We start from the raw sequence: 16589 nt of genomic DNA on the forward strand, positions 1-16589 counted from the left end.
GGTTATTTTGTTTTGTTTTTTTTGGCGCACAGAAAGTATTCTCGTCTGAACTGTTTTAAATATGTTTTTAGTAGCTTTCTGGGCATCTGAAAGTGTTAATTGTCTTGCTGGCAATAGAGGCCTCACTGAGCCATCTGATTTTATCAAAAATATCTTAATTTGTGTTCTGAAGATGAAGGAAGGTCTTACGGGTGTGGAACGACATGAGGGTGAGGAATTAATGACAGAATTTTCATTTTTGGGTGAACTAACCCTTTAAATAACACAAACGAAGACTTCAGATACAAAAACCTTCAAGTCCGTCTGACATTTTTCTTTTAAATGAGCATTTTTTTTTATTTTTTTTTTTTAAATCAGGCTCCAGGTTCAGTAATTTAACTTTAATGGCAATGAAAAGGTTATTAGTCAGTTATTGAAATGCCTTTCAAAAATGTCACTTTAGTCAATTCACTGGTATTTAAGAAATTTAAATGTCCTTTTGCTGCAAAACCATCTAAGTCCATGTGTGCTTTATTATTATTATTTGCAAAAACCTCTAGAGCTGATGTCCTTTCTGTCAAAGTTACAGCAGCACAGTTGAAACACTGTTGTGTTTACATGCTACTCGCGAAATCCTCTCACTGCCACTGTAACGATTTTCTTTAGCCTTACCCGGGCAGAATTATGCTTATATCCTGCTGATCTCTTTAAACAGGATAAAAACTTGCAGCTTGACTATTGAAAGCCGGCTCATACGCACACCGTCATTCGTCTTGAAATCACATGATTTGCGTCTTCTGATCGGTTCTGTGGACTTAGAGGCTTTTGCTGACAAAAGGGAAGTGGCGTTTAGAGGATTCTGCCAACGAACAGAGGCTGGGATTTAGCGGATTTGAAGCGAAAGTATTTGATGAACGTTACTATGTGCGGAGAGCATTCGCTCAATATCGTTATTTCATTTCTGACGGAGGTGGCGTTTAGCTGCTTTTGCATCGTAAGTCTTCAAATATACTTTATGTATTTAATCTCACTTCATTAACCAGTGTCTTTGCTGCTGACCTTAGGTGATCCAGTGTTGAACTTTCGTCTCCTGCGTCCTATTCTTCTGCGATCCAGAATGGCAGCACAGCTGAAAGGTTTGTTTGAGCTGCGCCCTCTACTGCACAGACGTGAATATGCATTTCCTTCGGCTTTCACTTTTGGTGTGAAAGGGCCTTTACATTTGCCAAAAATAGAACTTTTCTTTAATGAAAATATTTGTCAAAAATATATATATATATATATATATATATATATATATATATTTTTAAATTAAAAAACAAACAAGAAAGTCTATCCCATGTAAGAAAAAGTAGTGCAAAAGTAACGTAACACATTACTCATTCATTTCCACAACAAAGGCTGAAAACGCAAACTTTTGAAAACGGCTTGAGAGTGCAGGTTTTTGAAAAGGATACCGTTATCGTCTCCATGTAAATTACAAAAAAACCCTTAAACTCTGTACATAATACAGTGTTTTTAGTCGTTTTCACGGATCCGTGTGAATAGGAATCATTTTGACAGTGTTGTCATCTGTACATGAAAAACTCATTTTTGCATCATTGTCATGTAAATATGCTCTTAAAAAGCTAGTACACCAAAAATAAAAATGAAAAATAAATGAACAATTCTGTCATCATTTACTCACCCTCAAGTTGTCCCAAACCTGTATGAATTTCTTTCTTGTTGAACACAAAAGAAGATATTATGAAGAATGTCGGTATCCAAAGAGTTGCTGGTCCCCATTGACTTACATAGTATGGGAAAAAAATACTATGAAAGTCAATGGGGTATACTATATGTAGTGTACTGGAGCTAGTTCTTTTCTTTTTTTGACATTTTTAAAAAGTCCATTTTGTTCCTTATGAAATGGTGACAGACACCAACTGATGTAATTTCAGACTTGAACTTCATCTCTGTTGCCGTCAGGAAGGTTTTTACTTTAAGGTCACAGTGACATTCCTGCATGTCCTGTATCTGCCTCAGCATGTGAATGATTATAACGTAATAGAAGTGAAAATAGCAGGATATGGGTGTGAGAGATAGAGGGTTTACGGATTAGAGGGGTATTATGTATCGGCTCTAAATGTATGTCTGTATATGACCTGGCAGAGTGTCAGAATAAGAGAGCAGCCGCACATATCTGAAGAAGCATAGAGCTGATACATCTGCTTTCAGAGCTCTTTTTACAGACAGCAGTTGTGAGTTTAAGATATTCAAATGCAGCCACGATATTTTATTCATTTTATGTATTATATGTATTTTATGAAATCGTACAGGCTCATACAAGTTAAGCTCTAGTACCACAGACAGTAGGTTCCACTCTCAATTAGTCCCTCAGTTTGTAAAATCACACAAAAATGTATTTACCATAATGCATTTACAATGGAAGTCTATGGAGCAATTAAAATGTTCTAATTTGGTGAACTCTGACCTGCGAATTTGTATCACAAGAAGATGTGTGACCAATAGATGATTGATAAATCACAGCATGCCCAGTGTGACCGTGGATTAACTTGTATTGAACCCGGAACATTCATTTAAGTTTTTGAGCTTTCACAATTAGTATTTGCTTTGCGTTTTACACATAAAAGAGTTCAACAACATAGCTTCATTTATTGCACACTTTTATCATTTTGCAAACAGATCTTCACAGTAACAATGCTTAAGAGATGAAAAGAAAATTGAAGCATTTTTGCTCCAAAAACAGCCTTTTGGATCAACGTACCGTATTTACAGATATTTACAGAAACACTGAGAGTATTGGGAACGTTTTTGATTCTGTTTGGCTAACAGAAGCCTTGACCATCCCATAATTCCTCACTTCCCACCGAAGAAAAAAAAAAAACTGTTTTGAGACCAGGCCATGGGCTACTAAAAGGTCAGTTTGTGAATAATCCCAAAACATTCAAGTTTCTTGAGCATTGCACAGGCACTGGGGTTAAACACAAAACACATGTGGCCCTTCTTAAAAGATTCAGCCATAATGTCACTTTACACAGAGCTGTCAGATTATCAAATCATCTTTATATTATCTGCGAGGAACAGGGACTTAATTTAAAGCGCAAAAATAATCTCAAATGCAAAATCTGACCTAAAACCCCACAAGATTTCCTCAAAAATGTACTCTCTCTTAATAAATAGCAATGTGAGCTTTTAACATACAACACACATGACTGACTACTTCAGAAAGGTTTCATTTAGAGACCAACTAAAATTTCTTTACAATGTTTTGGCAGGAATATGAGTGAATGAATGAGACTGGAAGTGGCAATTACCACTGCTAGAAAGATTAAAGGCACTCTATTGCCCTTTTGGCTGTAGTTTACACAATACAAAATAAGTGAGCTGAAAACATGTTTTATACAGAGCAATGTGATAGTAACCTTTGCTGAAAAAGTATAAGTATATGTGACTAATGCTGAAAAATAAAATGATCTATCACCATTACACCAACCACTTTCCAGCAGCAAGTAATTTGCTATTCAGGGGCCAGATTCAAGACACATTCTTAAGAATAATAAAAAAATTAAGAAAATTTTGTACTCCCTCAAAACTCTTTTTAAAGGGGCTATACGTAAGAATTTTCATGTATTAATTACTTTTTTATTGCGAATGTGTGACCAGCTTGTAATGAGACTTCCTAGGTTGTCTATGCAAGCCTGTAGACTGATTTTTATGTGAAGGACTCAAAACGGTTTCACTGGGAAATTCCAAAGGATGTGACGGTTACTCTCGCTCTCAAGAACCTCTTTTCTGTTCAATGACATGTGAAATGAATGCTTATACGATGTTCAGGATAATGCCAAAAGCGCAAATCTATAATGTAATGTCAAAGTGTCATGCAAAGAAAAGTGATTAATTCAAACTACAGTCTCACATAGACAGATCTATATAGTCTATAGTCTCAAATATACTTCAAACTATCATAACAGTTTTAATCTGTCGACATGATGCCGGTGAACTGCAGAGCTGGTTCAAACATATCCACATCGTTATGATCAGATGTTTTCTTAACAGCTGTTTAAGTAGCAGCATTCACATATTCATCTAAACGTCGCTCTCAGCAGCATAGATGGCGTCAGGACGTACGTTAACAGTATATCACTGCAAAGGTATTTCCAACTACTTTTTACTTCTAATCGAAGAACGAAAAATAACTTCGCCGTGAGTATATCGTGGCCTTGAATCATGTTCAGTCTCTTGTACATTTTGGGCCCTATTTTAACAATCTAAGCGCATGGTCTAAAGCGCACGGCGCAAGTGCACTTAGGGTGTGTCCGAATCCACTTTTGCTAGTTTAAGGACGGGAAAAATGGCCGGCGCGCCCATCGCAATGTCCAAGAGGGTTGTCCCTATTCTCTTAATGAGTAATGGGTGTGTTTTTGGCATAACGTGAAATAAACCAATCAGAGTCTCATCTCCCATTCCCTTTAAAAGCCAATTACACTCACGCCATGGTGGATTCACTATTACATGGCGGAATTTACAAGCAGAAAAACTGAACGCTTTTCTAGCAAGGGAACGGATCTGCTCGTGCGCAAGGTTAAAGGCATGAGCAGACCATCTACGGGACAAGCCGGATTCCACCAAAGCTTTTGTATCTTTACGCACACAATAATAATCTTTACACAATAATAATCCTTTCATTACTAATATTTGGCATGTTTGTGTCCTGCTGCATGTCCCTGTTCGTGTAAAAAGCACGCACGTTGTGCGGGTGCATATAGGCGCAGATTACTAATGCGCTCTTTAAATAACAAAACAAATATTGCGGCATTGACTTTAGACGAGGTTTCAGTTGATCAATGGCACAGTTTATTTCAGTTGCCTCAAAATGGCAATACACCGATAATGCCCCTGAACACACCTTGTTTTCAAACCGGCACACCCATGGGCGCATAAATGGCCACAAATGCATTTGCTATTTAAACAACGTGGCGCAGGACATGAAAATGATAACTGCGTCGGGCTGAAACTAGCAAAAAACACTTGTGTCATGCCTGGCGCCGCATTGTGCCGGGTGTATGATAGGGCCCCTTGTGTGCACGAGTGCGAGGACGAGCAGTAAGTAAGTAAGGCTGCAGTTCACTTAATGGCCACCAGTGTTGCTTTTATATATATAGCCTATTTAATAATAATGTTCTTCGTTTTTCTTAAGATTGTTCTAAAGAGAAAACTTGCAAGTTTTGGGCGTGTTGATGGACTCAATCTACTCCATCTATGTTTTGATTATCATTCTGAATCTTTCACAAAAATGCAATTTTCTCAGCTTTTTGTTCAAAATGTGCTGGCTGGCACGCTTTTTTTTAGTAAATGAAGGCAGGGAAAGAGTTAAGAATTTCCTTCTTTCTTAAAAACATTATTGTGAATCCGGCCCCAGAACATATATGAATTTCCTTCAACTCGCAAAGTGTTGTCTTACTTGGAAAAGTACAATAGAACCCCACTTCCAACTTCTAACTTACGAAGATTTTGTGCACATAGATATGGGTGTATAATCACAAAAGCATGGTGGCACACAGGGAGATGTACAGAGTTACTGCTAAACATTCAATTTTAAGTTACTAAAATGCATTAATGAGTTCAAACAGGTGTGTAAAACACTATGATTGATCATCTCTGTCTACAATCGCAGAACAGAAAATGCTTGCACTGCGTACCATCATGTAACCTCCCCAATTTGATTTCTAGGACAAATCCTCATAGACCATGCATCGCCTGCAAAACTAAGGGGAGAATTAGAGATCAGAGATATCAAGTACGAATATCCCATGTTTGACTGTGAATCGAACACAGCATAATACACAGTTATGTGGAGTAGGATTTAGGACCAGAAAAACCAAAATGTCTAATATTTCACAATATTAGATTGAAAGATCAGAAAAAGCCCATACATAGACCCTCCTCTCAAAGGAGACAGATTAAAACACCAGGTGTAAATGGGAATGTGTCTCCCTCATCTACTTGTGATCCGATCCACCAAGACGCATCTTAATACCAGGTGTAAAGAGGGCCCTAGTTAGGACACAGTGTCAGTTCCCAACATGTTTAATTGGTTTGTTTCATTCCCTCAAGCCTGTGCCCTACTCTATAATCAACCACTGAAATCACTCTGCCAGATGAGACACGAGATAGGTTCAGCGTGAAGTACGACTAACAACATTATGAACTTCCACTAGCATAGCATCAGCTTGTCCTTAAGGTTTTGATTAAAAGAGAGCAGGTGTATTCAGCATGGGACCTGAGGTGGGAAACACTGACTGTGGGCACAGGACACCTGAACAACCAATCAGCGTCATTCTCTCATTCTCCATGGAGATGTTTAAACACGTGCTTCACCACTGAATAACCTTAAATGAAGTGTGCACTTCACCTCTGAATTTTCCTAAATGAAACAACAAATGTGCCGAATGACTGAAGGCTTGATGGCACGATGTGAGATTTAAAACGATGGCTTAGTTCAGATGGCAGGAAATGATGCTGAATTGTGAATGTACAGAGGAGGATGTGTTTAAGTGTCCTTGCACAGTAGTACTGCACTGCAGCACTGTCATTAAAGCTCATTTACGTGCCCTTATGTCAAAGACCTAAATGAGCAAAGTAAATAACAGTTGTGTACTTGAATATATAGGTCTCTGTTCCAACTTTGGTCCCTTCTGTAAAGTCTTCTGTACACTCAGCAATATGCAAATGCATTAAATTATAGAAGCAGACTTGTCAAACAAATCAGGATGCAACAGAAAAGTTTGTTCTTCAGCTGCGAGCACAGCTCAAACAAAAGCCTCGGCCATCCAGAAACCACTTTTTCATCCCAGCGTTCCTCGTTCCTAGTCTCTGTACATCCAAATCACGCATCTACACACAGGATAGGTTGGCTCCTCAGAGGCATTGGTGGCTAGTCTTGGAATTCACTGAATTCAGAGTGTGACTCGAGCACAAGCCTCGGTGGGGCTCATGGTGGGCGACTGACTGACAGGGACTGAGGTTCAGGCCTCACTACCTCCCTCTGAGCGCCTGGTGGTGGTGCGAGGAGGGCTGTCCATCCAGGTCGTTCTCCACCACTGATGGGAAGCCTTCTTTCTCCACGCAGTCGGCCAGCACCTTGAGCACCAGGCGCAAACGGCGGTCCATGGCCTCCAGGTGGGGCTGGATGAGGATGGGCGCCAGCTGGTCCTGCAGAAGCGATTCCTCCATCAGAGAACTCAGCTGGAACTCCTCTTTAGCCAACAGCTGTAGCCGCAGGTACGTCGACCTCTTCACTCTGTGAGAGAGAACGGTAAATGTTACAACTATGTAGAGCTTTACATGGATGGAATTGCGGAATCCAGTCAGAAAAAAAAAGGAATTTACAGTCTAATGCGGAATGTCATGGAATTTGGCAAATTATTGATTAATAAATCAAAATTAGGAATGTATACTTAAAGTGGTAATTCACAGCTGGTATATAGGCTTTCAATACAACTTGGCTGCCTATGCGGTAGAAAGGCGGGAAAAATTTAAATCAGTGCTACCTGACTAGAGAAAACAAAGAAACAGGGATGTTGTCTTCCCTATTGCCAAATAGGTAGGAAAACTGTAACACCCATAATGCACTGGGCATGTTGTCGTCAAAAGCCAATCTATAGTTTTCACGAAAGCCCTGGAGCTGTCAAAAGTCCGCAGGGTGAAGCATTTTACATCATCCGTTGGACTTTTGCTGACAAATAAATGGGAATTTCTCAGTCCACGTAACACAGAGAGCGAGGAAACATTGTTCATTTACATACACTATCGACATTGTAACAACAAAAAGTGGGTTGAAAAACGGCGAACTTACCCAATCAAATTGCGATATGGGCTAGTATCTGTGAATATTAACTCTTTCCCCACTACTGACGGAAATTTCTGTCATTTATGAAACAACGCTTTCCCGCCTTTGGCAGAAATTTCTGGCTTTCTGTGTTTTCACTGTTATCCGCTTGTTAAGTCGTGACGTAAGGAACGACGTTTCTGGATCCAAGCCTCGACTCGTTTCACTTGAGAATGCCATCGCTACGGGCGTTAATGAGCGCTATTCATATTAAACGTTTAACATTTTAAAAAGTTAAACCTTTAAAATACTTACAGTCTACACAACAGTCTCCGAGCTCACAGCGTCACAGATTTTAATATTTTAACGATTTATAAAAGATGAATCACTGTCTGGCCATCTGGGATTTCGGTATGGAGATAAGGGTTATGATTTTTATGAATTTATGAATTTTTTGATAGTATTACATCACATCGTGTGTGTGTATATTAGCACCGTTTGTTGTTTTCTTGTGGTATGAGATAGAGTGTTTGGATCTGGAAGCGCTGCCGCGTGGCGTCAGACTTAACGACCGAATACGGTAGGGGGGCACTATTACACATCTTCTGAAAGAGTACTGAATCTCCTGATCAAAACACAGGTGAAGAAGCAGCAGAAATGAGTGATAGCATATGTAATCATATGCATATGTAAAATAACGCTATTAACAGCATATTCATCAAAATTGCCCAAAGTTACTAAATGACATGTCCAGCTAGGACGAGCTATAGGACTGTGAGGCTTTGGAGGTGTTGATGGACTTGATCTACTATGTTTTGATTGCCGTTCTGAATCTGATGCAGATGTAGTCTTATGTAGAATGTACTTCTAAAACTCCTAATAATAATAACACTTTTTTTAAAAAGTCAAAGACGTCCATCTAGCGCATGTTTACATAGAAAAAAACAATTGAAAAGTAGCACAGTGTAATGCAAAAACTTGTTCTGTTTAAATGGCCTCTTAGAATAATAAATATAGCTACATGCTAACCGTGACAGAATTTTAGTAACAAAGGGGTCTGTACCTTGACCAGCATACAGAGTAGAAGTATGCAAATTTGTGTGCCAGTGTTTTTTGCAACCATTCATATAGATTGTTCTAGCAAGAAAACATCAGCCACAGGAAATAAATGTAAATGTGCAATAAAGGATATGGCTGCAATAACAGAGCACAGCAGACAGCAGGATGTGTTTGTGTCAGTGCTATACTGAATTACTGCACTGCAGTCACTCTATCAGTTGGGAGGCTATTTCCTCAATTCAAGAATTGTCTCAAAGAGGAGAAAAAACAATCTTACCTGCAGCACTGAGTCAAAGGGACTAGGATGGACATTTCATCATGTGAATGCTTTCCAAATCTGAGGGGTTAGAAAGAAACAGAAGTTGAATGTCTAATATTTTATATTTTTCAATAATGAAGAAGTGTCCTTAATTGTATTGAATGTGCGCTTGTAGTGTACTTAAAAGTATATATTTTTAGAAATCTGTACTTGCAGAAATTATATTATTACTGAAATAAAAGGCCACTTAAGTGTACTTAAAGAGAGTACACTTTCATGGCTAAGTACACTTTTAAAAAGTGAAATTAAAGGTGCTGTATGTATTTTTTTTTTTTTTTTTTTTGCTGTACTACAGCATAAAAATACCATATGTTTGCAGATATTTAGGAAACATGCCAAGTTCACACAAAACAATGCCACAGCCAGTTATTCTACTTTGAAATCCGTGATCCGTGTCGGAAAGTCAATTTTTGTTTTGGTCTGTGTGACCCTGCCCGCTGCAAATTTGCCTAATGGTATTTCGACACCCGGGGTTGCCAGTTGGCGGCAAACACAGCGTATTGCAGCCATGGAAGCCAGCAAACGAATTGGGTCAGAGATCACAGATTCTACCTGACCTCAAGCCTCAACATCCATCTAAAAAGCTCTATGAGGCATATTAAAACACGGATAAACCAACTCATCAACTTAAGGCTTGTTGCTTTTCATTGTCAATTATGCTTGTTTCTGTTGCGTGTCCTCAATCTGGCAACACGTGTGAGCGTCAAGTCTAAAGCCCGGGATACACTGCACGATTTTAGCAATCCTATAAGATCATTACTTTATCACACTGTGCGACATGGATCTATTAAACTTGGGTACGACATACATGTAGACTCTAGATGATGACTTGTAGGCTATGATGCAAGTTTCTATAGAAGAATAAAATGTCATCAGCATGCACTGGTGGTAAACAAAAAGACAATGTTGAATCATACTTTGGCAGTTGTAGTTTTTATGTGCTGAAAAAAAAAAATGAAGCGGCGAAAGAAGAAGGGAAAAGAGCTTGAGGTAAGCAGTTTTAAGTTTTAGTGCCATGTTGAATTTAGTGCGTTGATTTCATGTCACATTTTCATTGGCTGGTCAGTAGACGTAGGTCGTAGCAGCAAACACACTGTGTGTTGATCATGCTGAATTTCTGACACTGTCAGAAAATAATCATAGGCTGTCTTTGGTCGCAAGACCGGCCGTCTTTGAACCTCTCTCACTGTACAACATAGGACCACCAATTAAGAGCCACGATCACAGAAATCGCCACGATTGTTTCACAATGGCAATCTTTCGTCTGGGACAGCCAAAAATCGTGCGGTGTATCCCGGGCTTAAGGAGGTGGTGGCGAGGGAAACAACTCTCTCCAATATTCTGAATTTGGACTGCAGTTCTCATTTCAACCACTAGCTGTCAATATTACATACTGCACCTTTAAAAGTTTTACTTCGCAGTACGTTTTAAATAATTTTAATTAACTTTTGCCATGCTTTCATGTCACTTTAATCATATTTATAAAGATGTACTTAAGTCCTACTTAAGTGGGTTATAAAAAGTTCAACTATTGGAATTAACATGCAATTAAGTGTACGAAAACATTACATTCAGATAACACATAAGTATCTACTCTTCTAATATATATGTAAGCAATAAGGTACGAGAGGCTTATCGTGAATAAGTCACGGCTGAAGGGCGTTATATTAGGCACGACACGAAGCGATACTTATTCACGATACAGCACTAGCCTCGAGTACCTTATTGCTTTTATAAAATGGTTACCACACAATACAAATATTAAAGCCAGAAATATGTATCAATGCAACTTTCATGAAGTAAAGTTTTTCTAAAAGCCTTCCTTCCGCCAAAAAAAAGTAGTCCCTGACCGTGAACAGCAACAGAAGTTACATTTTCACACCATTAGATGGCAGCAAACACTGTCTTTATGAGTGTGTCAGTCAGTAGCGAAGACTTTTACATTGAAAAGACTGAATTGTTGTGAACACAGAACAAGACGCAACTGACAAATGCTTTGACTAGCGCTGTCAGTCACGGGAAAACCCCTTAACTGTTAAAAGGACAAGATAATACATCGGACATTTAAACAGATTTTTTATTATGAACATAGGACTGACCTGAAGGAAAATGCTAAATCTGAATGCAGGTAATAAACTCACTCACTCGATCTCTTTCTCACAATAGGCATAATCTATTGTGAGAATCTATTGTGTCTCACATCTTCTACATAATACAGTAAGCTTCAATGAACAATATCAATTGAGAACAAACAGTTTATGTTGCTAAGAGTGGTTGCTAAGGGTGTTGTGTAGTGATACACAGAACTGTTGGGTGAAGCGGTCATAGCCGTGTTTTATCGTGAATGAAACAGCTATTGACCAATCAGAATCAAGGACAGGAACGAACCGTTTTATAAATTTCCATAATAAGTACTTGTTTTAAAAGTATGCTAAAGTGTACTTCTTTTTCATAACAATAAAGATGGTAAAAAACCTCAATAGCCAATTTCCAATATACAGTACTAGCAAGTCCAGTATGATGTTCAAAGAATTCATGGAAATCAGATGCATGATATGCAGTGTGTAAAACTTATTTAAACTTTTAGCAATCATAAAAGTTTAAACACACACTTTCAGGCCAAAGTAAATGCAGTTCATAACTTGAAAAAATAAATCACCTTCTGCTGATATACATTGATCTCTCCCTATTACTTTATATTGCTGTGCCAAATTGTATACATTGCTTGTGTGGTTCAGTGTGGCTGAAATGTGTTTTTCAGAGGCTATAACTTACATTTAGAGTTATATTCTTATTTCTGTACTGCAAAACTGCATATGTAACACAAGTAATGACAGAACAGTAACTTCAACAAAAATAATGACAAATAAAGAGTAGTTCTTTATATAATCCCATGACAGGACCTTTGTAACATATTGATTGCGGTAAAACCCCATCAGAAATTCAATTCGGTATTTGTATTTCACACAAATGGAAGAAAGTAAGTGTAAATTTAAGCCAGACCTTAGATTAATCTGGCATTGAGAGACCTACAGCACTACACAGTGGCCTACTTCAGCAACAAATGTAGAGAATGAAAAATCTGCCTCTTCGGTCAAGCAGAATGTCAGTTTAATCAAAATCCTTTATCTGTGCGAGCACCTGTGTGGCTTCTACCCACTGCGAGCCCTATAACTGCACACATATTACACCCCGAGACACGACGCCATATAAATCTGACCTTCCACTCCACATCTACATATTCACACCTCTTAAGACAGAAGCACTCTGTTTCCATGGTTTCGGTGTAAAAAGGAAGTGCCTGTGGAGTCATGTGGAGCTTTGAGGAGCGAGCTGTGAAGGACGGACAGGACGTTACACATTAATAAAGACGGCTTACCCTCTGCCGTTGTCCAAATGAATAATGAAAGTCTCATTTCCAAACTTCTCAAAAGTCTCGTAATGATGACGATCCATGTTGCCTGTTCAATTCAAAAATGGAGAGAGAGAGAGTGAAAAGGCGAAGATTGACGTGGAATGTATAACTTAAAGCAATGTTCATGATAAAAAGAAGTCCATCGCACCCTTAAATTAACCCTATAAAGCCTACTGTATCATATTACACATGCAAATGTCTAAAGCTTCTAAATTATCACCATGATCACAACTGCTGAAAAACCTGTTGCACACGATCTACTACATGCCTTCAGTCATCTGATTGATAGTTCAGTCTTTTTGCTGTGAAATCTTAACATAAGAATCACTTTGATATTGTTCACGATGAACACTTACTGGACTTTTTTAGGCTTACTTGATTATATATATTAAAAAAAAATCTTATTTTAAAATGTGATTATCAAATATGATCCATCAGGCTTTTGAGGAACGTTTATCTGTTCATCTCTCAATCGTCATTGTATTGCGTTGCATTATATGCTTTAAAACTACAGAGATTTGATCATAAAACTAAGCATTTAAATATCATCTTACTAAGACATATTATTGGGAGATATAGAGTGATATTTATGTACATTTTATGCAAGTATCTGCTTTACTGTTACAAAGATCTCATTGATTTACATTACAAGCTATCAGAATTTCATCTTACTTTTGGTCATATAAATATCAGCAACTGCACCAAAATGTATATTTTTGCTCAGTTTGGCCCTCTAATAAAATTTAGGTGTTTTTTTCTCTTCGAGCTTGAGCTCCGTGTTCTCACTATATCATAATATATGAGCCATAAAAGCCTGACGTGTCAAATATGAAAAAAAAAAAAAAAAAACACACACACATATGAAAACGTTCTTCAGTTGATCATTTTAGTTGTGTTAATGACTACTGAATTAACACTTGAATCAATATCTATATTTATCCACACAACCAGGCCTGGAGGAGTTTGTTTCCATGGAGTTCACACAATGTCCCCATAGAAAAGCAGCATGGACTTATGATGAACAGGGGAAATCCCACCAGAACAACCTCACTCAAGGGCCACTGCAGATGACGGGATCAAAATACTCTCAAACTCAGACGACACACCCAGAGACCACCCACAGTCTGATCACTACTCAAGCCTTTACATCCCACACTTCTGACTTTATATCTTGCAGTTGTGACTTTCTCGAAATTGAGACATTATACTTTATATACATGTAACTTTGTATCTCCCAGTTTTAACTTTATCCCCCAGTTTTACTTAAACTTAAGCTTAAGCCTAGTCCCGGACTAAAATGTATGTTTGAGCTGTTTTAACTGAAAGCAACTTGCACTGACATATCTTAAAATATGTCAGTGTCATTGTTTTGTCTCAAGATGCACATCAGTAATGTTTTTTTTTCCCTAAGGCACGTTAATAAAAGCTACTTAAATGTCCTAATTGAACTAAGGCCTAATCCTGGCTTTATCTAAGCCCTGTCTGTGAAACCAGGCCTATATCTTTCAATGCGACTTTAGGTTATACTTTATTTTAAGGTGTCCTTGTTACATTGTAATTATACACTTAAGTACAGCGTAATATTAAAGGTGGGGTAAGTAGATTTTCAAAAACGCCGTTGGACATTGTTGATATTTGAAATCAACCCAAACAAACCCACCCCTCTCTTCATTGCTCCGCCTCCAAAACTCACACTCCAATATTAACCACCCTGCTCCGAGTCGATCTCGAACCCCGGCCCGTTCGCTGCTGGCGGGCGAGGCGAGTGCACTAACAATGACGCTAAACACAGCTAAACTTCATTGTTAGTGGCCAACAGCACAGCAGCTCAAGACAATCATTGACACTCAAACCCAGTGTTACTCACATGTGAAGCGGAATCAAGCCTCCGCATCTGTTTTCAGGCCTTCCCACTTAGCTCTCTCTAACGCTGGAAAGCTTTTCTAAAATTAACGCGGGTCCTAAAGTGCTTGCCCAGTCAACCTTCATTCCAGTGATTTTCTTTTTAGCTCTTTAGTATTGTCTCATCTCTCTTTCTGCAGTCTTTCTTAAAATCTCCTTCTTGCTCCTCGACCGTCATATGCCCCCTAATGCTGATTGGTTACACGTTTGTTGTTAGTGTCGGCCCGACTAACTTCCAAACAGTGTTTTTGAAAAACTACATACCCCACCTTTAATTAACAACATGTACTTACTATACGGTTAGTGTTATTATTAGAGTCATGTTTAGGGTTAGTTGCATGTTATTTTTCATAATTTACTACAGTAAGTACATGTAACAAGAACTCTAAACTTTACCTGACTTTATATCTTAAATTTGTGATGTTACTTTGTTGTTTGTTGTTGTGACTTCACATCTTACAATGTGACTTTATATACAGTTTTATCTCATGATGTAACTTTTTGCAATGTGACCACATCTCACAGTGTGACTTTTTTTAATTTCACAGTGTGACTGTATATCACCCAAATGTCATTTGTTTTATTTTGCAATGTGACTTTATCTCACAATGCAAAATACAAAAATGTATCTCACTATGAAATTTTTTTTCATTTTGCAATGTGACTTTATATCTGCCAAATGTATTTTTTATCTTGAGACATGACTTTACAGAGCTCGCAATGTGGCTGTATATTTCACAAATGTGATTTTTTTTTTTTTTATCTCACAACTTTTTGACTTTTTTTATCATACAGTTTGACTTTGTTTAATTGTGACTTCACAATGTGTCTATTTCTTATTTTTAAACTGTATATCACAATTCCCTATTTATTTCTCACATTAAGGCAGAAATAGGCTTTCGTATAGTTCATTGACCATATTAAGCAATTTGATTGGCCGACTATTACACAAATTCCAGGAGACACAATGCACAGGTGTAATCAATGGCCGATATAGGTTCATGTTGTCACAAAAGGTGTTTAATGAACTCTATCTTTTCCCTGGGCAATAATGGAAGTCAATTCAATTTTATCCAAGACTTCATGAGCCTGTACTCATGAATACTACAATAATTTCAAACACTTACCCATTAGAAAGTCAAAGATAGTCATGTCCATGATGTCCAGAAGTCGTGTGCCTCGGTCATAGGGAGGAGTCTGTTTGACTTCATCACAATAATCCGGATCCACTTCCCACCTTATAACAGAGAAAACGACTAAGAAACTCACTTCACCTTTGAATTTGAGCTGCATTTTGCCCCTTCTCAAATAGAGCCCTATTAGAGTACAACTGCCATCTCAAACAGGATGGCCCATTGTTTTACGGCACAGATAGGATTTCTCTGAGAGTAAGTGAGAACAGCAGTAGTCTTTTTTGCTGATAAAGCCAGACTGTAGTTTAATGAAGATATGGGGTGGTGCGTGGAGACCTGAGATAAAGCGGAGAAAAAGAGCTTACTCAGCTTTCTTGCGTTTGTGGTAGGAACGGCGCCAGGGGTTCCTCCAGGTCTTGCGCTTAGCTAGTGCCAAGTCAGGAAGAAATGCAGCCAGGGAGCCCTCGATCTGGTCAGGCTTCCCACACAGGGCATGTTCTGTAGAGCAGTAGTAGGAGCACTCGCCATAGAAGCAGATGTTGTTGGCTGCAGAGGTGAGGAAGAAAGGGTCTTAGGAAAGAGAAAAACTGTTCTTGGGGTCTCAAAACGGACCGCTAGTGAGACAAAGATAAAGAGGAGGAAAGGGAAAGTCCCTCTGGAGTAACATGGGGTTAAGTGTCTTCAAGTACACAATGGTAATAGCTTATTGACCGCACATTACGGGGTTTGAACCTACAACCTTTCGGACTCCCCAGATACTTAAGTTTTATATAACGTGGAGCAGCTGTTTCTCACTGATGCATCAATTTGTAATGAATAAATAATTGATCTTTTGGAGTGCGTCCATCAAGTTTCGAAAAAAGAAAGAAAATAATCTAGTTATTCATGTTTCAAATCATATAATATGATATATTAACCATTTTTCATTGAATTTGTAGGAAAATAACTATA

The 16589-nt window shown here is 38.3% G+C and overlaps 1 protein-coding gene across 1 annotated transcript in view; it reads right to left on the minus strand.

Moving 5' to 3' along the window:
• Positions 1-2614: 2614 nt before the first annotated feature.
• The window catches only part of fam20ca (FAM20C golgi associated secretory pathway kinase a), a 72237-nt gene continuing 58262 nt past the window's right edge, over positions 2615-16589 (minus strand). The window contains exons 6-10 of the mRNA XM_051886065.1: positions 16004-16184; positions 15633-15742; positions 12568-12649; positions 9147-9206; positions 2615-7282 (exon numbers count right to left, since the gene is read on the minus strand). Coding sequence (XP_051742025.1) covers positions 7018-7282; positions 9147-9206; positions 12568-12649; positions 15633-15742; positions 16004-16184 — 698 coding nt within the window. The 3' untranslated portion in view covers positions 2615-7017. The remainder of the gene's footprint in view (positions 7283-9146; positions 9207-12567; positions 12650-15632; positions 15743-16003; positions 16185-16589) is intronic.

The sequence above is a fragment of the Ctenopharyngodon idella genome, chromosome 3 (genome assembly GCF_019924925.1).
Source record: "Ctenopharyngodon idella isolate HZGC_01 chromosome 3, HZGC01, whole genome shotgun sequence".
In the NCBI taxonomy this organism is placed as follows: Eukaryota; Metazoa; Chordata; class Actinopteri; order Cypriniformes; family Xenocyprididae; genus Ctenopharyngodon; species Ctenopharyngodon idella.